At 36.7% G+C, this 17,695-nt stretch overlaps 3 protein-coding genes across 3 annotated transcripts; all 3 read left to right on the top strand.

Annotated features, from left to right (window-relative positions):
- Nucleotides 1–335: 335 nt before the first annotated feature.
- On the top strand, nt 336–3,536 carry LOC143450473 (cytochrome P450 2U1-like). The gene is made up of 3 exons (XM_076951036.1): nt 336–1,923; nt 2,085–2,386; nt 2,577–3,536. The coding sequence occupies exons 1-3, from the start codon at nt 978–980 to the stop codon at nt 2,988–2,990; spliced, it is 1,662 nt and encodes a 553-aa protein (XP_076807151.1). The 5' UTR covers nt 336–977; the 3' UTR covers nt 2,991–3,536.
- Nucleotides 3,537–3,880: 344 nt separating this feature from the next.
- LOC143450642 (monocarboxylate transporter 6-like) lies at nt 3,881–6,719 on the top strand. The gene is made up of 3 exons (XM_076951273.1): nt 3,881–5,042; nt 5,235–5,378; nt 5,523–6,719. Exons 1-3 carry the CDS (start codon nt 4,862–4,864, stop codon nt 6,419–6,421), a joined length of 1,224 nt encoding a protein of 407 aa, XP_076807388.1. The 5' UTR covers nt 3,881–4,861; the 3' UTR covers nt 6,422–6,719.
- A 3,763-nt stretch (nt 6,720–10,482) lies between these two features.
- Nucleotides 10,483–17,695, top strand: LOC143448743 (uncharacterized). Its single transcript, XM_076948599.1, has 5 exons — nt 10,483–10,605; nt 11,354–11,484; nt 12,150–12,250; nt 17,092–17,216; nt 17,498–17,695. Exons 1-5 carry the CDS (start codon nt 10,498–10,500, stop codon nt 17,693–17,695), a joined length of 663 nt encoding a protein of 220 aa, XP_076804714.1. The 5' UTR covers nt 10,483–10,497.

Here is a 17,695-nt window from a genome sequence, read left to right as displayed (position 1 = left end):
CCAAAGGTGGGCAAGCTGTGGCTGGCCGATATGTTTTTTGTGGCTCATCGAGCTGAATAGTAATATCCATTATTGTTTATTATCCATGCATTGTTTACCGTATTTGTATTAACGTTACTTATTTTGCGGCTTGATGGTGTTTGTAGTTTTCCGCAAGTGACTCTTTCATTGAACAAGTTTGCCCACCCCTGGCACTAGGCGCTAGTGAAGCGGCGATATGACTAGGTAATGACTCTTTACTAATGAGGTAATGTGTGCGTTCACGCGTTTCGCCAGTCACCAGGGTTATCTACGTACGATTTATCAAGTGCAGTAGCCTACGTAATAACTAATAACACGTAGCAGGCTCACATGGTCGCGAAGCTAATTGCATACTGCAATTGCCCAAGTTTGCTCAAGCGAGAAATTGCGAAAGAACGTGACTTTTATGATTACAAAGCAGACTGTCAGTCTCACTGCTTTGCCGTTACTTACTCACCAGTACAAAAACTAGTAATAGTAAGGCTCTACTGAACAGTAAATAAACTTAGGGCCAGTTTTGCATGAATAACAAGTAGGCCTACTGAATCGTATGTGCTGAAAGCATTCAGGTTTCAGTATGCGAAAATGTAGGACCAGTAGGTTTAGTTCTGTATGACCGTATTTACATTTCACAGAAATGTGCTTTGGGTTATTTATATAGAAGTTTAAGTTAGGCCAAGTTTGAAATGAAAAACGTTTTGGAACATATGTCAACCATGCTTTAACTAATTTTACTTTTCTGCTTTAATAGCAGTCTCTAAATGTCTCACAGCTTGGTTATGCGCAAAGGCAGCTTTAGCTATCGCTTTTCGTATAGCTTACTGCTACACTTGAAACAGTGTAAAATGTATTTGTTGTCTTGCTTCAGTACACCTATGTAAGTGAACATGTGCTTTATCGATTTATGAGTGTAGGCTATTTCATTTGTAGCACACTGGCACAATTGTAATTCATCAATGTTTCTTTGGAAAAAACTGTTTTGTTTCAGTAGAAATGTAATACTTAACAACACCATATTGCCCTGTAACATAATGTTTGAAAGTCATATTCTGTTTAATTCTTATTTGGTTTCTTCACTGCTGGTGGGTATAATCTGCTTCATCATCTATCATTATTGGTACAAGAGGGGTTCAAACAGTCTTCCCGGGAAAAGAGGTCTTCCATTGCTCGGAGTAATTTTTTCATTAGGAAAATATATGGAACAAATATTTTCACAATGGGGTAAAATTTATGGCCCTCTTTATGGTATAAAAGTGGGACCTTTTGACGTTGTTGTAATCGGAAGTTCAGAAGTCGCTTATGAAGCTTTTGTGAAGAACGACTGTTTTAACGACAGAGTTGACCAGTCATTGCCAATGATATCTGACGGTTTTGGTGTGGTTAACATAAATCGAACCGACTTCCATAAAGAACAGCGACGTTTCTGTTTAAATACGCTTCGTGATCTTGGAATGGGTCGTCGAAATCTAGAACCCAAAATCATTGATGCAGTAGACAAGCTTTGTGACGAAATCGACTCGCTCTGTGATGAATCCGGACGGTCGGAGCCTTTCACGCTCACCAGATTTATGCATACTACCACCAGCAAGATAATTAGCTGCATGGTGTTCAATCGAGATGTAACCGAGGAATGTGAATATTTTCAACGCTCTGTTTCGGAAAAAGATGGTGAAAATAGAGTTCATGAAATACGTTTAACATTCATGGCGATGGCTCCCTTCCTGAGGAAGATACCACCTTTTAGCTCCACATATAAGTCAGGTATGAAGCTGCGTGAAAGCTTACATGATGAAATAAGAGAAGAAATTAAAAGGCACCAGGAAACTCTGGATCTTGACAACCCACGTGATTTCATAGATCATTTTTTAAACGAAATGAATAAACGTGCTTTGCACAATGATGGTGAGCATATCAGTGGTTGCACTGTTTTTAAAAAGTTAAACTTCATGAAAAGCTTCTTAACATTTATCCACTAACGAAGTATGACTTAGAAAGTATACTACAAAAAAAATTTATTTTTAATTAGAATAATTTAAACGTTGCTGAAAGTTTTTGCTTTGAAGCAACAAAGAGTGAAGAGGAAATCAGCATCAAGCCTAGTGTTGAAGACGATGAGGAAATATCCAGCGATTGGGAGCGCTATTCATCGTTTCACCTGAATCAGCTTAAATCACTTGTTCGTGATCTTTTTTTGGCCGGCACTGATACAACAGCAAATGCTGTGGCCTGGCTTATTATTTATCTTTGCAAGTACCCTGAGGTACAAGTGAAACTGCAAAATGAAATTGACAGTGTCTTTGGCACAGATGGAGTGCCAGCAATGTCGAAGATGAGACAACTACCTTATCTTCGAGCCATAATACAAGTATGTGTTGTTTATAAATGATTAAGTCTGGGCTATTTTATTGCTGCCATACAAGCTATGCTATTACTTACATAACCTGAAATACTGTAATGTGGCAAAAGAACTAAGTCACGTATCTTGAGGTAAGATTAGAGTCAAAGAAAGCGTCATAAAGCTGTAATTTATTTCAGTCAAAGCCTTGTTTCTATAGGAAACATCTAGAATCCGACCGATCGTGCCACTATCACTTCCACACAAAGCATCACGCGATGCCAAGTTGCTTGGATACTGCATTCCAAAGGGAGCAATTATACTCACAAATATTTGGGCTATTCATCATGACGAAACAAAATGGCCTGACCCTGAAACATTTCTGCCAGAGAGGCATTTGGATGATGGCGGAAATTTTGTAAAATCATCTGATTGGATGGTGTTTGGTGTAGGTCCGAGAGGCTGTTTAGGCCAGCAGTTGGCATATATGGAACTCTGCATCATGACTGTGTTGTTATTCAGAAGGTTTACGTTTTCGCTGGCACCTGGAGAGCAACCAGATATGGCTGGAAGGTCAGGGATTATTCTTAAGCCTCCCGACCCTAAAGTCATAGCGCAGCGTCGAAATGGGTGACAACCGAAACTGAAATGTTTTACGATTGAGCTTAGTCTTTTGAGTGTTGTTTTTGATATAAAACGTACGCAGTTAATAAAATTTCTTAAAATCGAAGCAAAATTTCAAATTTAAAAACGATTGTAACGCAATTGTTTTTGAATTATGTGGACATGATGATGTTTCTTTATTGGACTGTAGGGTCTGCATGATGTTTCCTTGTTAAGCGATCTTTTAGTTATTCAGACTTGGTGACACATATATTAGCCTACTATTGCTAAACAGGCTTTTTGCCCGGACGAGTTAAATTTAAATTAGTTTGAGTTTGAGTTGTTCGAAATTTTATATAAAGAGACTTAAGTTATCCAGTTTTCAACACTGTAAATTAAAAAACTTCTTTGAAATGCATTTATAAATATTATAAATCCATAAATGTTTCAGACAAATTTATAAAGATTTAAAATTGAGGAAAATGACAATTATATAAATGTTAACTTATTACTTACTTTTTAATTGCATTGCAATGTCATAACCAAATGTGAACACGGTCAGAGATTTTTCTCGAGGCGGTTCATTGTCATTAAGAAAACTTAATTTTCAAAAAACGTTTTGCTTTCTGCATTCGATAAATTGTTTCGAACAGCAGCCAGGGCAGCCGCGGATCAACAGATATGCGCCAAGTGATAAGCGAGGAAATATATATCAACGAGCTATAAGTTTTGAATTACCGATAAGTGCAAAAATGTTTACTGTACAAGCACAATGTTTCACCTAGATCGAAAATTGCTTGCAGCAGCATTAAATTAGCTTGCTCAGATAACTAACGGAAAAGAAAAATACAAGTACATTGTTGTGTTACCTTACGTTGTTTGACGTCATGTCCATCAAGTCAACAACAGATTCGAAGGATTTAATTGACTCAACCTTCTTATTTGCGATGAACCATCCCTTATTAAAATTATTTAAAGCGAAAGTAAGTGGCACAGGCAAATGTGTAGGAGCGGTAGTTTAATTTTGAATCATATTAGAATCGTACATTTTGATTCGTAGAAAATGTTGAAGCCGCTGTAGCAACTCGTCTGCCATTACAGCTGTGGAAGGTACCAGAAACGCAGGGTCTACTCTGTTTAAATATATATAAAATGCATAGCTTATTACACCCATTGCAGTATGAGTTGGTCACATCACTTTCGTTATAACTAACTACTACTATAGCGACTGACAGACGAGTTCAATCGCCACATCACCAGGCAGAGTTAATAATTAGCACATGAAAAGTGCATTACCCAAAGGTAAAACAGCGCATTTCCAGTAGTAGACTAATAGCTAGCCCAGCCTCGGAAAGATATTTATCGAAGACTGTGAGAATATGTAGGAAATATATCACATCCAAATTCAGTCAATTACAGTCACAAATAAAGAAGTTAAATAAAAATATCTCTCATACCTAATGTACCAGATGAAAAGTTTAAATGTACCACTGGGGGTACCCCAGCTTGGGAACCTCTGGGTTAGGAGAATAAGTACGTAAAAAGTTTATTTAGTTAACCAGGGTATATTTTAAGTTAGAGTTACATTAGAAGGAAGGTTAAGAGTAGGTTTAGATTACCATGCAACAACGTTTAAGTTAGGGTAACCAGAAACTCTGAAAAAAATTTCGAACGTACGATTTTATCCAATAGAATTAGGACAGCGTTCAACAATTTCCTTTTTGCCGGGTGTCATGCTTCACTGAACATTCGTTCTGTAACCACCATATTGCGTACATCTGCAGTTTCTTCGTAGAAAACTGAAATGTTTAACAAAGAAGTTACGCGCTGTTTTAACGATTGAGGAGGTTGCTGTCTGATTATTAGGCTTATTTATTTTTGTAATACGAGCTATTTTTAAATATGGCTTTTGATTCTGTGAAAGCTTGGATTGTAGTCTTTGCATTTGCGGCAAATGCAGTGACAATGGGACCAATGAAATGCACTGGAGTGTTTTTTCTTCCTTTCCAGTTGGATTTGAATGCTACTGCAAAGGAAGCTTCTCTCGTCACATCATTAATCTACGGAATGTATTTTTTCTGTGGTAAGGTTCTGCTGTTTGTGTTTTACTACCTACAAGCGTAATATGATTTTGTAATATTGCACAATGTCCTTACAAAAGACAAGAACATGCCTGATACAAAGTGCGACAGTAATAGGAAATGGCAATGTCCAACTGACACGCAACAGCTTATCTTGAAACATTCATTTAACAATTTTAAATGATGCCCAACAGGTCCCATTGCGTCTGTTTTGAGCAACCGGTTTGGTTTCAAGCGAACAGCTCTTTTAGGTGGACTCATCGCTTCAGCTGGTACGACGGTTGCATGTTTGTCCCCCTCAATAGAAGTGGTTTATATAACCTTGGGCATTTTTATAGGTAATTACTGTATGTTGTTAGACTTTGTGCTTCGTGCCACTTTATAAGCGTCATCATGAATCGCCTATCCTATTTACTTTCAGTGAATTGCGGTGTTTACGCAGGCTGCGTCAATTTGTGGTAAACAAGATCATTCTGTTATAGGTTTTGGTTCATGTCTGGTGTTAACTCCGGTCTATGCTCTTATTGGCCAAGTATTTGTGGACAAACGACCTCTCGTAAACAACATTGTAAGCCTTGGAAGTGCAATGTCAGCTATTCCACTAGGACTTCTTGTGCAATTATGGATTGATTCTTATGGTTGGCGTGGATCCGTGTTATTGCTGGGGGGTATAGTTTTAAATAGTCTTTTATTCGTTTATCTCATAAAGATTCTTTCAACGCAAAGGGATGTTGTATTGCGTAGTAAATCTAGAAAACTGCTGAATATCGAATTGTTACGAACCGTAATATTTCCAGCGTACTGCATAGCATGTGGTCTACATATGGCGAGTATGGTTTGCGTAAGCGTTTATCTGGTGCGCTTTGCACAGTCACTTGGTATAAGTAATTACCAAGCGGCTGGGCTTACGTCAATAATGGGCCTAGTTGACATTCTATTACGACCAGCAGTGGGCTATCTAACAAGTATAGAAAAGGTCGGGCGAGTTCGGGTGAATCGGTGCGTTGTACTCTACGTATCGATGGCAGTTCAAGCGGTGACTACTTTGCTATTGCCTTTTACACGAGGGTACAGCGAAGTGGTAGCGGTAACAGTAGCGTACGCTGCGTGCATTGGCTTCTGCGGTGCACTGCCTATCACTGTTCTGGCTGATCTTTTTGGGGCTGATAAGCTTCCTTCTACGTTAGGGTTTCGTTCATTTGTAGTCGGCGCATTTTCACTCGCCACACCACCCCTGATCGGCATATGGGTGGATATTATTGGAAGTTATAACGTACCTTTTTTTGCAAGTAGTGCATTTTCACTTGCGGCAAGCTTTGTGCTTGTTTTGATACATTTCCTACACGGCACTTCTAACTCCGAAGGGACACCGGTGACGTAGATAGCACGTGATTAAAATAGTTAACGAGTAAAACAGTGCGAGTTTTACGTTTTCAGCAGTGCTCCATTTTTGTTGTGTGCAATCCAGTTCTTTCAATATTGGTCTTTCCGTATTTTTGATAAAGTTATTTTTTACAACCGATGTTCTATACACGTGTTAGTCATTGTACAGTTACTACAGTATATTGTATTCAATTGTAACACGTTATAATGCTGTTTGCGTATCTATGCAATATAGTAATTGCAACACGTTTCGATATTCCAAAAAAAGTACGTATATTGAACAAACCATAATTGAGTTTACAGAATTTCAACACAAGGATATTTGTACACATTCAACAGATGTTGATACTGTAAGGCACACGCGGTAGGATACAATTGAATCAGTGCTGCATAATGCATTAGGATTGACAGCTTTTATCCGTTCAATTCTGCAGCGACGTTAGAAGCAGTGTGTAGCGAATAAAGAATTTATACAGTTCTAACATAGTATAACATACATAATTCAGTGACTGATCTCATTAATAGCTGCTATATTTGACTCAGCCATCTTTGTTGGAGGTATTAATACAAATACGTCCCTATCCTCACATAAGCCGCGACTTTGCTTCGATACATACAGTGATTACAGCCACTTATGTCTTGCTACAGCGTACTTAAACATAACTACAGCATTCTTATACCGTTTATCCCCCGATTATAGTAAATTTGAAAGTATTTTACTCAGAACACTGTACATTCCTCAGGTTATGAATGACACTATTTGACTATTACATGCCTAGAGTACAATTGAATCAGTTGCCAATCTTTCCAATCTGATTAAAAGACTACTGGCTACCTCAGATAGTAAGTATAGTTACCAGGGCATAGTATGAGTATGGTATGGAATGGAAGAAAAAATTATCCATATTGGTATGGAATATGGAAAATTTTAAATATGAAATGGAAAATGGGCCAAATAGAATGGAACGAAAGTTACATCTTGCATATTGCTTTCGTGGTCAAGGTTATTGACTTGATTTATTTTTTGAATTTTTATTACACTATAATTTTATGTTTTAAAGCAAAAATCCTAAAACGTTCATGCCTATACTGTAGTACACTCTATGATGCTATGGAAATGAAACAACTTAAACGTTATGTTGTTTTGATACTAATTGAAATGTTTATCGTTTGCTTGCGAATAAAGAATCACATCTAATATTTTCAAACTGTTAAACTGGTTTGATATCTAATTCTTTTCACTTAGATCTTTTCGATAGACGTGTAGTACATATTCAATGCTTTTTCAATCTACTGTAGTTTCAAGTTTACGAACGGAAGCAATTTGGAAGGTTAAATGGAAGATTTCAAGTACGGGATGGAATAGAATCAGAAATTCTTGACAGTATGGAGAATAAAAAAATTGGAAACCTTCCATACCATGCTTTGGTCGTAGCACGCTTAATACAATTTGTAGAAATTCACTCTACTCCATTTCCCCCTCTATCGGATATGTTTTGAATGTACATGCATTTGGATATTATACAGTACATTTAACAGATAATAATACCATATAATACGTCATCCTTTTAACGCAACCTATTAATATTATTCCTATATCAGTACACTCATTATCTCATTACTCAATGAACGCATTTTTGCGAACCCATTCCTCAAACGTCTAAGTCTTTAAACATCACAGCCCCACAGCATAATGGCCGAACAACCCCACAATATCATTGCCCCACGATCCCCACAGCATTATGGCCCATCGATCCCCATGATAATATGGCTTCACGGCTCCCACAAGTATGACTCGAAACTCTACATAATGACCTCATGCTACCTATGTTCGGTCATAGCTATGCGGTGAATTCTTTTGTATATATACTTTTGTATATCATACTTTCAGTCAATCGATAAGTTTATTACGGGCACCACTGCGTTAATGACATATTCTTCAACGCCTTTGATAGCAGAAGAAAAACTTCACTGACAGATCTATACTGAAGTATTGATTCGACATTTTGGCTATAATAAGTAGCAAATTTGTGTAGCAATAATAATTTGAAACTTTGCTTTATTAAGTCTATAGGGGAAAGCGACCACACAGAAGACATAGGCTACAGTGCAATAATCTTCGTTTTAACATATTAAGGTATCGCAAAAAATATTTCTTGTTGAAGACAGGACGGTCATTTTCTGTTTTCCAGGAAGGTAGGAAGGTCAATTCGTTGCATGTTGGTGTGAATTATTTCAATCTACTGTAAAAGATTTCTGCCGTTTTTGTGCTGATTTTTTGATTTTAAGTTTAGCGTAACAAGAGTCACGCTTCAATTCGTTTCAACTTTTGATTTGAAATGGTTGAACAAATAACTTACGACACTTTCGTAATCAAAATCAAGTTCAAGCTAATCTTTAACCTACTGAGTAGCGGGATTATGTCTCTGAAACTTGTAGATTGCTCAATGCCTATAGTATAGGACATAGTCTCATATTTTGTATGGGACAAGCCTATGATTCTTCAGTAAAGACGTACATTTTCTGCAACATAGGTTTTTGTGTCGAGTTAACGGCTGTTATACTGCAGTATCTTCGTAAATAAGTTTAGATTTCAGAAATTTGTATAAGCTACTACATGGCATTGAGCCAGCTTTTACTTTGTTTTGTGGAAACAAACGGAAAGCTTTGTATGTTTTTCCACAAAATGAAGCTTGGAGAAAGACTTAAATCCCGTAGGAAAGAACAAACAAAGCTTTCTTAAAGATATTTCTTGCTTCAGTTCGTGTGTTGAAAGCGATGCCCTCATCATTTTTCTGGCATCATTTTTATGGCAATGGGTGTTCGAGAATTGGCTATTGAGAAGGAGGAATGGAGCTCTGAGCATAAGTTTTTGTTAAAGATTGCCAACGCTTGTTATAACAAGGGCTGTTATATCCATATGAGGAAACGGAACATTTATAGCTTCGATTAGCATCTCAAAAACCCGGCGGAAATCTGCCACAAAGGCTATCTAATCTGACAATCATAAACATGTTGTTATTTCACAAGCTTGCACTGGCGTGCGGCTTCAAATAAGATGCCATGGTCACCTGCGCCGTCAAAAATTATGCTCTTATTATTGAGTAGGCCTAATGCATTTACAGCAAATCATTTTATACGCTTGTTTTTCGTAGCATTTCCAAGGTATTGTAAATGCATCAAATCAAATTTATTAAATTTATGATAAGAAGAAAATCATAAATGTCGATTGATGCAAAATACTTTCATAAGTCCGAAAGTAATTTTTGTAGTTTAATGCTGTTGTTAACCTGATCTGTTTTCAAAATTCTCGTTCCATTTTTGCTTCTATACTCTGCCCCACACGATATTGTATAATAATAAATAATCAAATTTAATGTTCTCTTGAAAGCTAACATACTGCAGCTCTGTTAAATTTTTCTATGTTTAGTAGATCGATAAGTCCATTTCGGCCTCCGACAGGCGTAATTTTTCCTGCGTTAGACAAAGCGTAAAACATTCGTTAATGTAATTGTGACATCATTATGACTGTTCAAGGAATTTTCGAAAAGAAAAAAAAGGTTCCACAACGTCATTAACAATTTCATGCTCGTAAGCAGTAAGGTCATGATCTTTTTCCATTAAGTCTTAACATTTGGTTGACAAAAAACCAAACGTTTCGATAAATAAGCGAGATGTGGCGACAAAGCAGAGAATGTAATTGAAATTCTTGACAATACATGTAAGTCTTTGCAGCGTTTGTCTACCTTTAAAAGTGTCTCTGCAAACTCAGAATGAACCCATGCAGTTTAAATTCACAGTGTTTTGAGCATTCATGTGCATTTGAGCATTTGTAATTGTCGAATGCTTTAAAGCAAAATTACGTTCAACAACAGGGAGGAACTTTCTATAAACAAACTTCGCTTCCCTCCAGCGAAATGCGTATAACTGCCAATTGAAGGCGTTTGATGCTGGAAGCGCAGTAGACAATGAGCATTTGATTTGTTCTGAAACGGTCTTTGCAGATTTTTAAGGTTAAAGTTTGTGTAACATCTTCCAATAAAAGCAACTGTAAAAACGACCAAAATATCAAGAATGGCTTCAGGACATATGTTCAGTTCGATTTACAACCATAGGTATGATCGGCAAAAGTTCGTTGAACGACGACGCAGTTCAGTACAATTGGAGAAACCATTGAAACAAGTAATAGCTTCTATGCATAAAAAATTGTGCAAATGATAAATGTACCTTTATTGTATACAATTTGACATTTGTTGTTATACCTGACATATCTATATGAAACTTACAAAAAATAGGCAAATATTGAACATGACATTAGGTTCAAAATAGTAACATTAAGCTGTTATTAACTTATCTATGTTGTATAATGTATACTATGGTTGCCACCAGGCATAATACCATCAAATACAAGGCTCAACTGGTGAAATACAGAACTTTATTTCTGCCAACGTTTCATTGACCCATTTTGAGGTAACTTTCAAGGCATGCCCGTGCCCCAATGCAACGTTGGCAGAAATAAAGTTCTGTATTTCACCAGTTGAGCCTTGTATTTGATGTCATCTAGGTTGTGTTTAAGTTGTATTTATATCATATGCACATAAATTATGGTCCTATATGGTAGTGATGTGTTAGACAAATCTTTTATTAATTTTAATTATCACTTTTGGTTATTAATATAACTACGTACCTTTTGGAACCAAATGCAAAAAATGAAAAGTGAAAAATGAAAACGACAAAAAAAAGAAAACAAAAAAATCAAAATATTTTTGCAGAAAACGCATCAATTTCAGAGAGTGGCTGTTAACTAAGCTTACACTGTAATTAATACGATATATGTGTATACATGCAATTTGCTCATAGTTTTTACCTGCTTGATAGCTTCTACTGTATAAACCTTTGGATCTGATGCTAATTGATTGGTTAATTTTAGCGCTGCTTGTCAACAGTTGATCAGCCCACAAGTTCATTGTCCATCACAACCACCGCTAAGCGGCGAGCTAGCTGCCACCCCACACCACAAGTTAAGCATTTTGAATTAACTTTTAAGGATCAGATTGAAAGGTAACATTTTATCACTCGTAATTTCCACGAAGTACATACCTCGTATATAATTAATACTGCATGCACAATAGGTGAAGTTGTAGTGATTACTTAATAGCCTACTAACCTAATTTCTCTTTCGGAATAAATTGAAATTTTATAGGATCTTTCTTTATCTATACGTTGTGTAGAAATATTTGAAAACGTTCTTTTTCAAATACTATTTTTTTAGTTTTTAACAGGGGGGAGACCGGGTCATGTCGCAAAGATGTTTCAAAAACTCATGTTTTTGAGCAAAATGCCAAATTAGACAAAGTTACTTTTTTAAGCATAAAGCAATCCATTTTTCAGTCATTAAAGCAAAAAATTAAAACCTTTTTTTGGCCTTCCTTCTTAACATTCTTAATCATAACCTTCATTACACATGCATTGTAGTTAGATTAATATTTTTCAATATTGAATCTGCTTAAGTATTGTTTGTTTCTTATGCACGTTGACGAGTGTTTTTTCTCTTTTCTTTTTTCTGATCAAATTGTTTCAAAATTTAATCAATTTTTTCTTATACCATTTCCCGGTTGTTTTCCTGAGATTTTAATCATATTTTGATAATACTTTTTTAGTAACCTTGCTATAATAGAGTCGGATATTTAAACGCCCCTGAAAGCAAGGAATTTTAATTTGTGCAGAAAGAAATCTTATGCTTTTGAGCCATCGGCTCCATGTATCGTTAAAGCAATAACAACACCCGAAGAAAACACCAAACATCACCCAAACCGTACAAATCCAGGTAATTGTTTTTATGAAAATTGTGTTATAGGGTCCAATCGCTAGTATTTCAATGTACAGGTTTTCATACATTTCCAAAGTTTTGAGAAATAAAATGTCTAGATTTTTCTTATATGAAAGTTGACCAGTATTTTCTATTACCATTAAAATTCATCAGGTTAAGCTAAAGTAATAATTTATATTTTCCTCAAAACTAAAACAAATCTAAAAGGTGTAGTTTTTATTTGTTAGTGTTATGATTGTTCATTATTTGGGCGGATGTTTTCTTCACTACTTTTGTAAGCTTTTGTCGATTTTGTTTGATCTTATCTAGTAACGACAAACCACCAGCTCTCTGGGACATCTAAAAAATATTTTCTGGATGTGGGTGTACTTTCAGTGGCGCGGTATTCGGCGTTCAAGAAGTTGCTTGAATTATGCTTTTCGGCAATTGTGTCTGGATAGGTGTTCCTGTACCTCATGGGCTGGTTTGGTTGAATATCAAACATGATAACCGCTATGGAAATATACAAACCTTCATGTTCCAGCGCCTTGGTACTTCAAGTGGCAGATCTGGATATTTGATTACCTTTTTCTGGATTTTTTGAATGTTTCTGTTGTCTGGTACCGCGATGTCGAAGATCATTGCTTGTCACAAGATCTTGTCGTTCGTTACAATGTCCAGTCTTCTATATAATCGATTATGTGGTTCGTCCGAATTTCGATATCTCAGAGGAATTTCGCTTTGTCACTTTCCGTCATTGTTTTTGAGTTTATGTATCGATGTCGAATTTCACATACAGGCTGCAAGTTGCCTATTCCCTTGTCTCTGGGACAAGCAGATTGCTGCATTTTTTGTGCCGTAAGGTGAATAAGTGTCTTCGTTGTTCTATTCTTGCTGCAACATGAGGTTTTGATGTGTCCTACTCTTTCTCCTTCTCCCACCAACCTGTAGAGGCAACGAATTTCGGCTTTTCAGTGAAGAGTGCTGCACTGCGTAAGCATATTTTTAATGCTTTGGTCCGCAAGGTGTCGCAATTTCTCATTTACCCAGTAGCTTACCACTGCTAGCGATGAGTAAGCTGATTGCTTCAGGCTTGTGTTTTATCGTAGGTTGGGCTTTCAAGAATTCGCACAGTTTCTTCCGGTACTTGCGCGTTTTTCTTCTTAATCTCTGTAGCTTGATGGTTTTCATGATGTTGTTGTGTAGGCCTGCTGTGGTACAAGTTGTATATAGGTTGCGGGATCTATGTCTTTGATTCTTCCATACTCCATTTGGTGACTTGTGGGAAAATCTTGTATTAGCTGGCACGTAGAACAAGACCGGCTAGAGTAAGTTTCCTTGAAATACTCAGCGCCCTTTCTGGTACGGGCACTCTCAGTAACATCAGCTATTCTCGGCTACCCAAACTTCGAACGTTGGTCGTGAAGAACCTACTAACACCCACTTCACTTGACGTTAAAGTGCTGCTAGGCTGACTTAACTGATGAACAACAATGTATATTGCCAAAGCATTGACAGTTTACAGAATCCATTAAAGTTTGCAATGGTATGAAGTGACTAGCAGAACTGTTTGTAAGATTTTTTTCTTTTCATGTCCATTGGGTTCTCCGACTTTTCATTGATTTTTCACGGATTCATGTTTCATCGACGTAACTCTTCGGATATCTGAACTTATCTTGTATATACCTTGTATATTCTTTTATCCAGGGATGTGGCTGTCGTGTCCTTTAATCCTTTCTGTTATCAAGCCGGAAAATAACTTTCACACAGGGTTGGTCGACTTTGCTTCCAAGATGCAGTAAAAAATGTCTCGAGAGATGTGATGCCTTTTAACAACTTGTTTTAATCTGATAATTTTGTCCTGTGCGTAACGCTGTCATCATTGCTATGTGTCATCAACGCTGCGTTTTTACCCACTAGGAGTGCACCCTTTGTCTGTGACCACGCCTTGATTGTTGGTAACATCAACTTTCGAAATCGATTTTCTCTTTTCGTGACCACTTTTTCCGTTGTTTTGTTCCAGTATAGCGAACACTCTTCCATGATTTTTTGAGCTTGCAGAGGTCGACGTAGACTTTTCAAATCCAGAGGATGTCTGATCCGGCATGGAATTTTCGGCAATGGTAATTTATTGTCATGGTTGTCTTCCCTTAATGACAAGTCGTCGCATCACGCACTGAAGTTGCGATCAGTGCTGGTGATTTTTTGTTGTTTGTGTTGTTTAATTTCAAACATTGAATATTTTGTCTCCAATAGCTACATCGCCATAACCGCCACTTATGTTATATATCTCATTGCTGTCACCAAAAAGCACAGTAAACAACGAAACCACGTGATTACAGAATAAAATAAGACTTAGTATAAGCGTATTATCTGTTAGCTGTATAATCTATAAACACGTTAGCACAGGTCAAAAATATTTCCATAACTTTAAGTAATATAAGTGCAACGTATTTTTCTTGTAGCCGTTATTTTTACAGATTTGCATTGTAGTTTATTTAACCTGTCAGAAAATTATGAGACAGTCGGTTTACATTTTACAACTTTACAACCGTATATTGCAAAAGAAGCGCAAAATGGTAAATAATTCAACAATACTTTATTATCCGCTTTAGTCACAAACAACGTAGTTTCTCCTTTAGTAATATAGCAGTAGTGTTCTAAGTCTTTCTTCAATGTTTTCCCAAGAGCACATATTTGTTTCTCAAGTGCAAAATATGCACGCTGAATGCACCAGATCAAACGTTTTAGGACCTCGAAATTTACACAGTATATTTGTGGATTAATGTTCATTCGGAAGTATCTTATGCTTTTGTTTAGATCGTCGAAAAATACATCTATATCTTTATATTTCACCATAGTTATGCCGAGTAATTCTCAAATTAAATACACGTATATAGGCTATACAGTACATGGGAACCGACAAATATGTGATGTATGCCATCTAGTGACAAAACCACAGTTTTACACATGTAGATAGATTTGAAATCCATGTAGGGCAAACTTTAGCAATTAACATTTTTTGCACGTTGTATTCGCAGAGTAATGCCCTAGCAACTTGTTTAAAGGTTTTAACGAGTTAAAGGGTTTGCGCTCTTCAGGTTACTCCTCACTTGCAAATCGCTATAAAAATATTCTTTCTTTAAAATATTTTCGCAGAACCTAGCAAGGCGGCAAACGACAAAGTAGTAGTAACAGTAAAAATAGAAAATAGTAAGTAAAGAACTTAGTAAGACAGTCGATGCTAATTCAATGCCAACAGCATAATGATTAATTTGTACTAGTATGCGCTTCAAAGTATAGAAATTCAGCAATATGTCCTTTTTACGGCAGTTTTGCTTGATGTTATAACGACATTTCATACGTTAAAGCAGTATGTTAAAAATTAAAACGACTGCAAATAAGCTTATTTTACATTTCGCTGTTATAGATTAGATGTTTGCGTCAAGAAGACGGTATTGAAAGTCCATTATGTAGAACATCACTTAGCCAACGTCGGAAAAGTAAGCGGTTTTATCAACACATGACGCAAGTTCCCTGGCGGCCCTTAGAGATATTGCTTGTTCCATCATGAATTATGCAGAAGTTAAGTTGATTCTTTTACAGAGGTCAGTCTTTATGTGGAAGAGGTAAAGTATCAGGATAAACCACTTGTGGTGTGTTTGTAAATATATGTCCAATGTGAAAAATTAGGTTAAGGTAAAGGAAGCACGTTGTTTGCTGAGATTGTAGCCTAATAAGCTTAACAGCAGGAGCAGGAAAAATGAAGTAATAAACTTTGACTGAACAGTGGAGCGTGAAAGAACATTTTTTATTAACCAACGCCAATTTTTTGCGAATTCAACTTATATTTCAAATTATTAAACTTATGCATCGTTTGCCTGAGGTTTTCCAAACAGCAGACAATCCGTCTATACGCGTTACATTTATCTTTTATTTGCTAATAACACACTTGTGAAGGCTACAGCCGCAGAAAATCCATTTGCAGTTTTTACCATTTTTGTCTAATACAGACCAACTAAAGGTGCAATGAATAATGCAAAGGCAGTATTTCGTACGTTACCACCCATTTACTGGCGGATTACAAGGTTTTTATGTTCCCTTATCAGAAAACGTGTGCTATTTCATACATTGGGTAGAATCATGGCTGCATTAAAATATATATTTTGCAAGGTTAAATTCTACGCTCATATTTAACACTTTTACGTTACTTCTATTTATTGTTTCTGACCAAATGTCTACTTCTACTCCTGTTTAATTGTTGTTGGCCTATACTTGGTTAATGATGGCTCATCTGGTACTTTTACCTTCAACAATTATCTTTACCAAGTGATATGTTTTTCAAATTTAGCCGTCATACTGCTCTCGTATATTTCTTAAATTCTGAACATTGTGGTCATGTTCATGAATGTACAGTAATTTAAAATCCCATCGGTTGACAAGACAACTTCTAACAGCGGCATGGTAACGTCAACTCCAGAGACTCTGACCGAAGCAAGTAAGACTACGACCAATTCCGATTTTTTTTAGTAAAAAACAGCACTCACTCTGCTATCTGTGCACATTAGCCTATACGTGACTTTACCTATACGCTCATATAGCGAAGGCTCAGGGGTATAGCGTGGAGCAAATGGAGAGAAGCCTGCGTAAACAGGTTACTCGCATCTTATTTATACCAATGCGCGAGAGGTTGAGATACTTTGCACAGAAAACATTTTATCAAAAAACTCACACTAACAACGTCGAAAGCTGAACATGTCTTTCAAAATGCTGACATCTCCGTTTTTGAAAAACTCTGTTCCCATGCAGCTATTGCTTTATACAGAAATTCGTTTCATAACCAATGTTGTATTATTCAGGTACGGTTTCCACGGTGACTACCAGCGATACGACCAAAGAAGATGTCGCTTCTTCGAGATCCAGCCAACCGTCCACGTTGAAGAATGCCAAGGCAAAGCGTAAAAGACGGAAAAAGAAGTCGGCGGTAGAGCATTTGCTTGTAGAAATTAACTCAATTATTCATTATTTACGTAATAATCGACTTTAAAACATTATAAATACTTGACTTCAAATAATTAATTAATCTTTTAATACGCGGCAATAATCCGACCAACTGGGTTAAAAGGCGTTTTGCTTTATGATGTTAGCCAGCTAATAGCAACCATTTTAATTATGCATCGACTACATTATGCATTGGGCGACGTTAAATGGGTAGAGAATTAATATTTTACAAATGCAGCTTCGATGTGAAATGTGCGTCCAAAGTTTACAGTCATTTGGTCACAAGAAATCAACCGCAACCTTGTCAGCCTTGTCCTTTTCATATTGATTCAAGCTCGTGTTTTTGCCCCAAGTGGATACGATTACTTGAAAGATTCAATTAACTTCAAGGACGGGTGTGTTCTTGAGACTTTACATGGGATTACGGATACCGACGAATGCGTTTGTCCATTTAGATTTTAA

This window comes from Clavelina lepadiformis, chromosome 3, assembly GCF_947623445.1.
Source record: "Clavelina lepadiformis chromosome 3, kaClaLepa1.1, whole genome shotgun sequence".
In the NCBI taxonomy this organism is placed as follows: Eukaryota; Metazoa; Chordata; class Ascidiacea; order Aplousobranchia; family Clavelinidae; genus Clavelina; species Clavelina lepadiformis.
The sequence above is the reverse complement of the archived record's forward strand: the minus strand, read 5'-3'. Positions and strand labels throughout refer to the sequence as shown.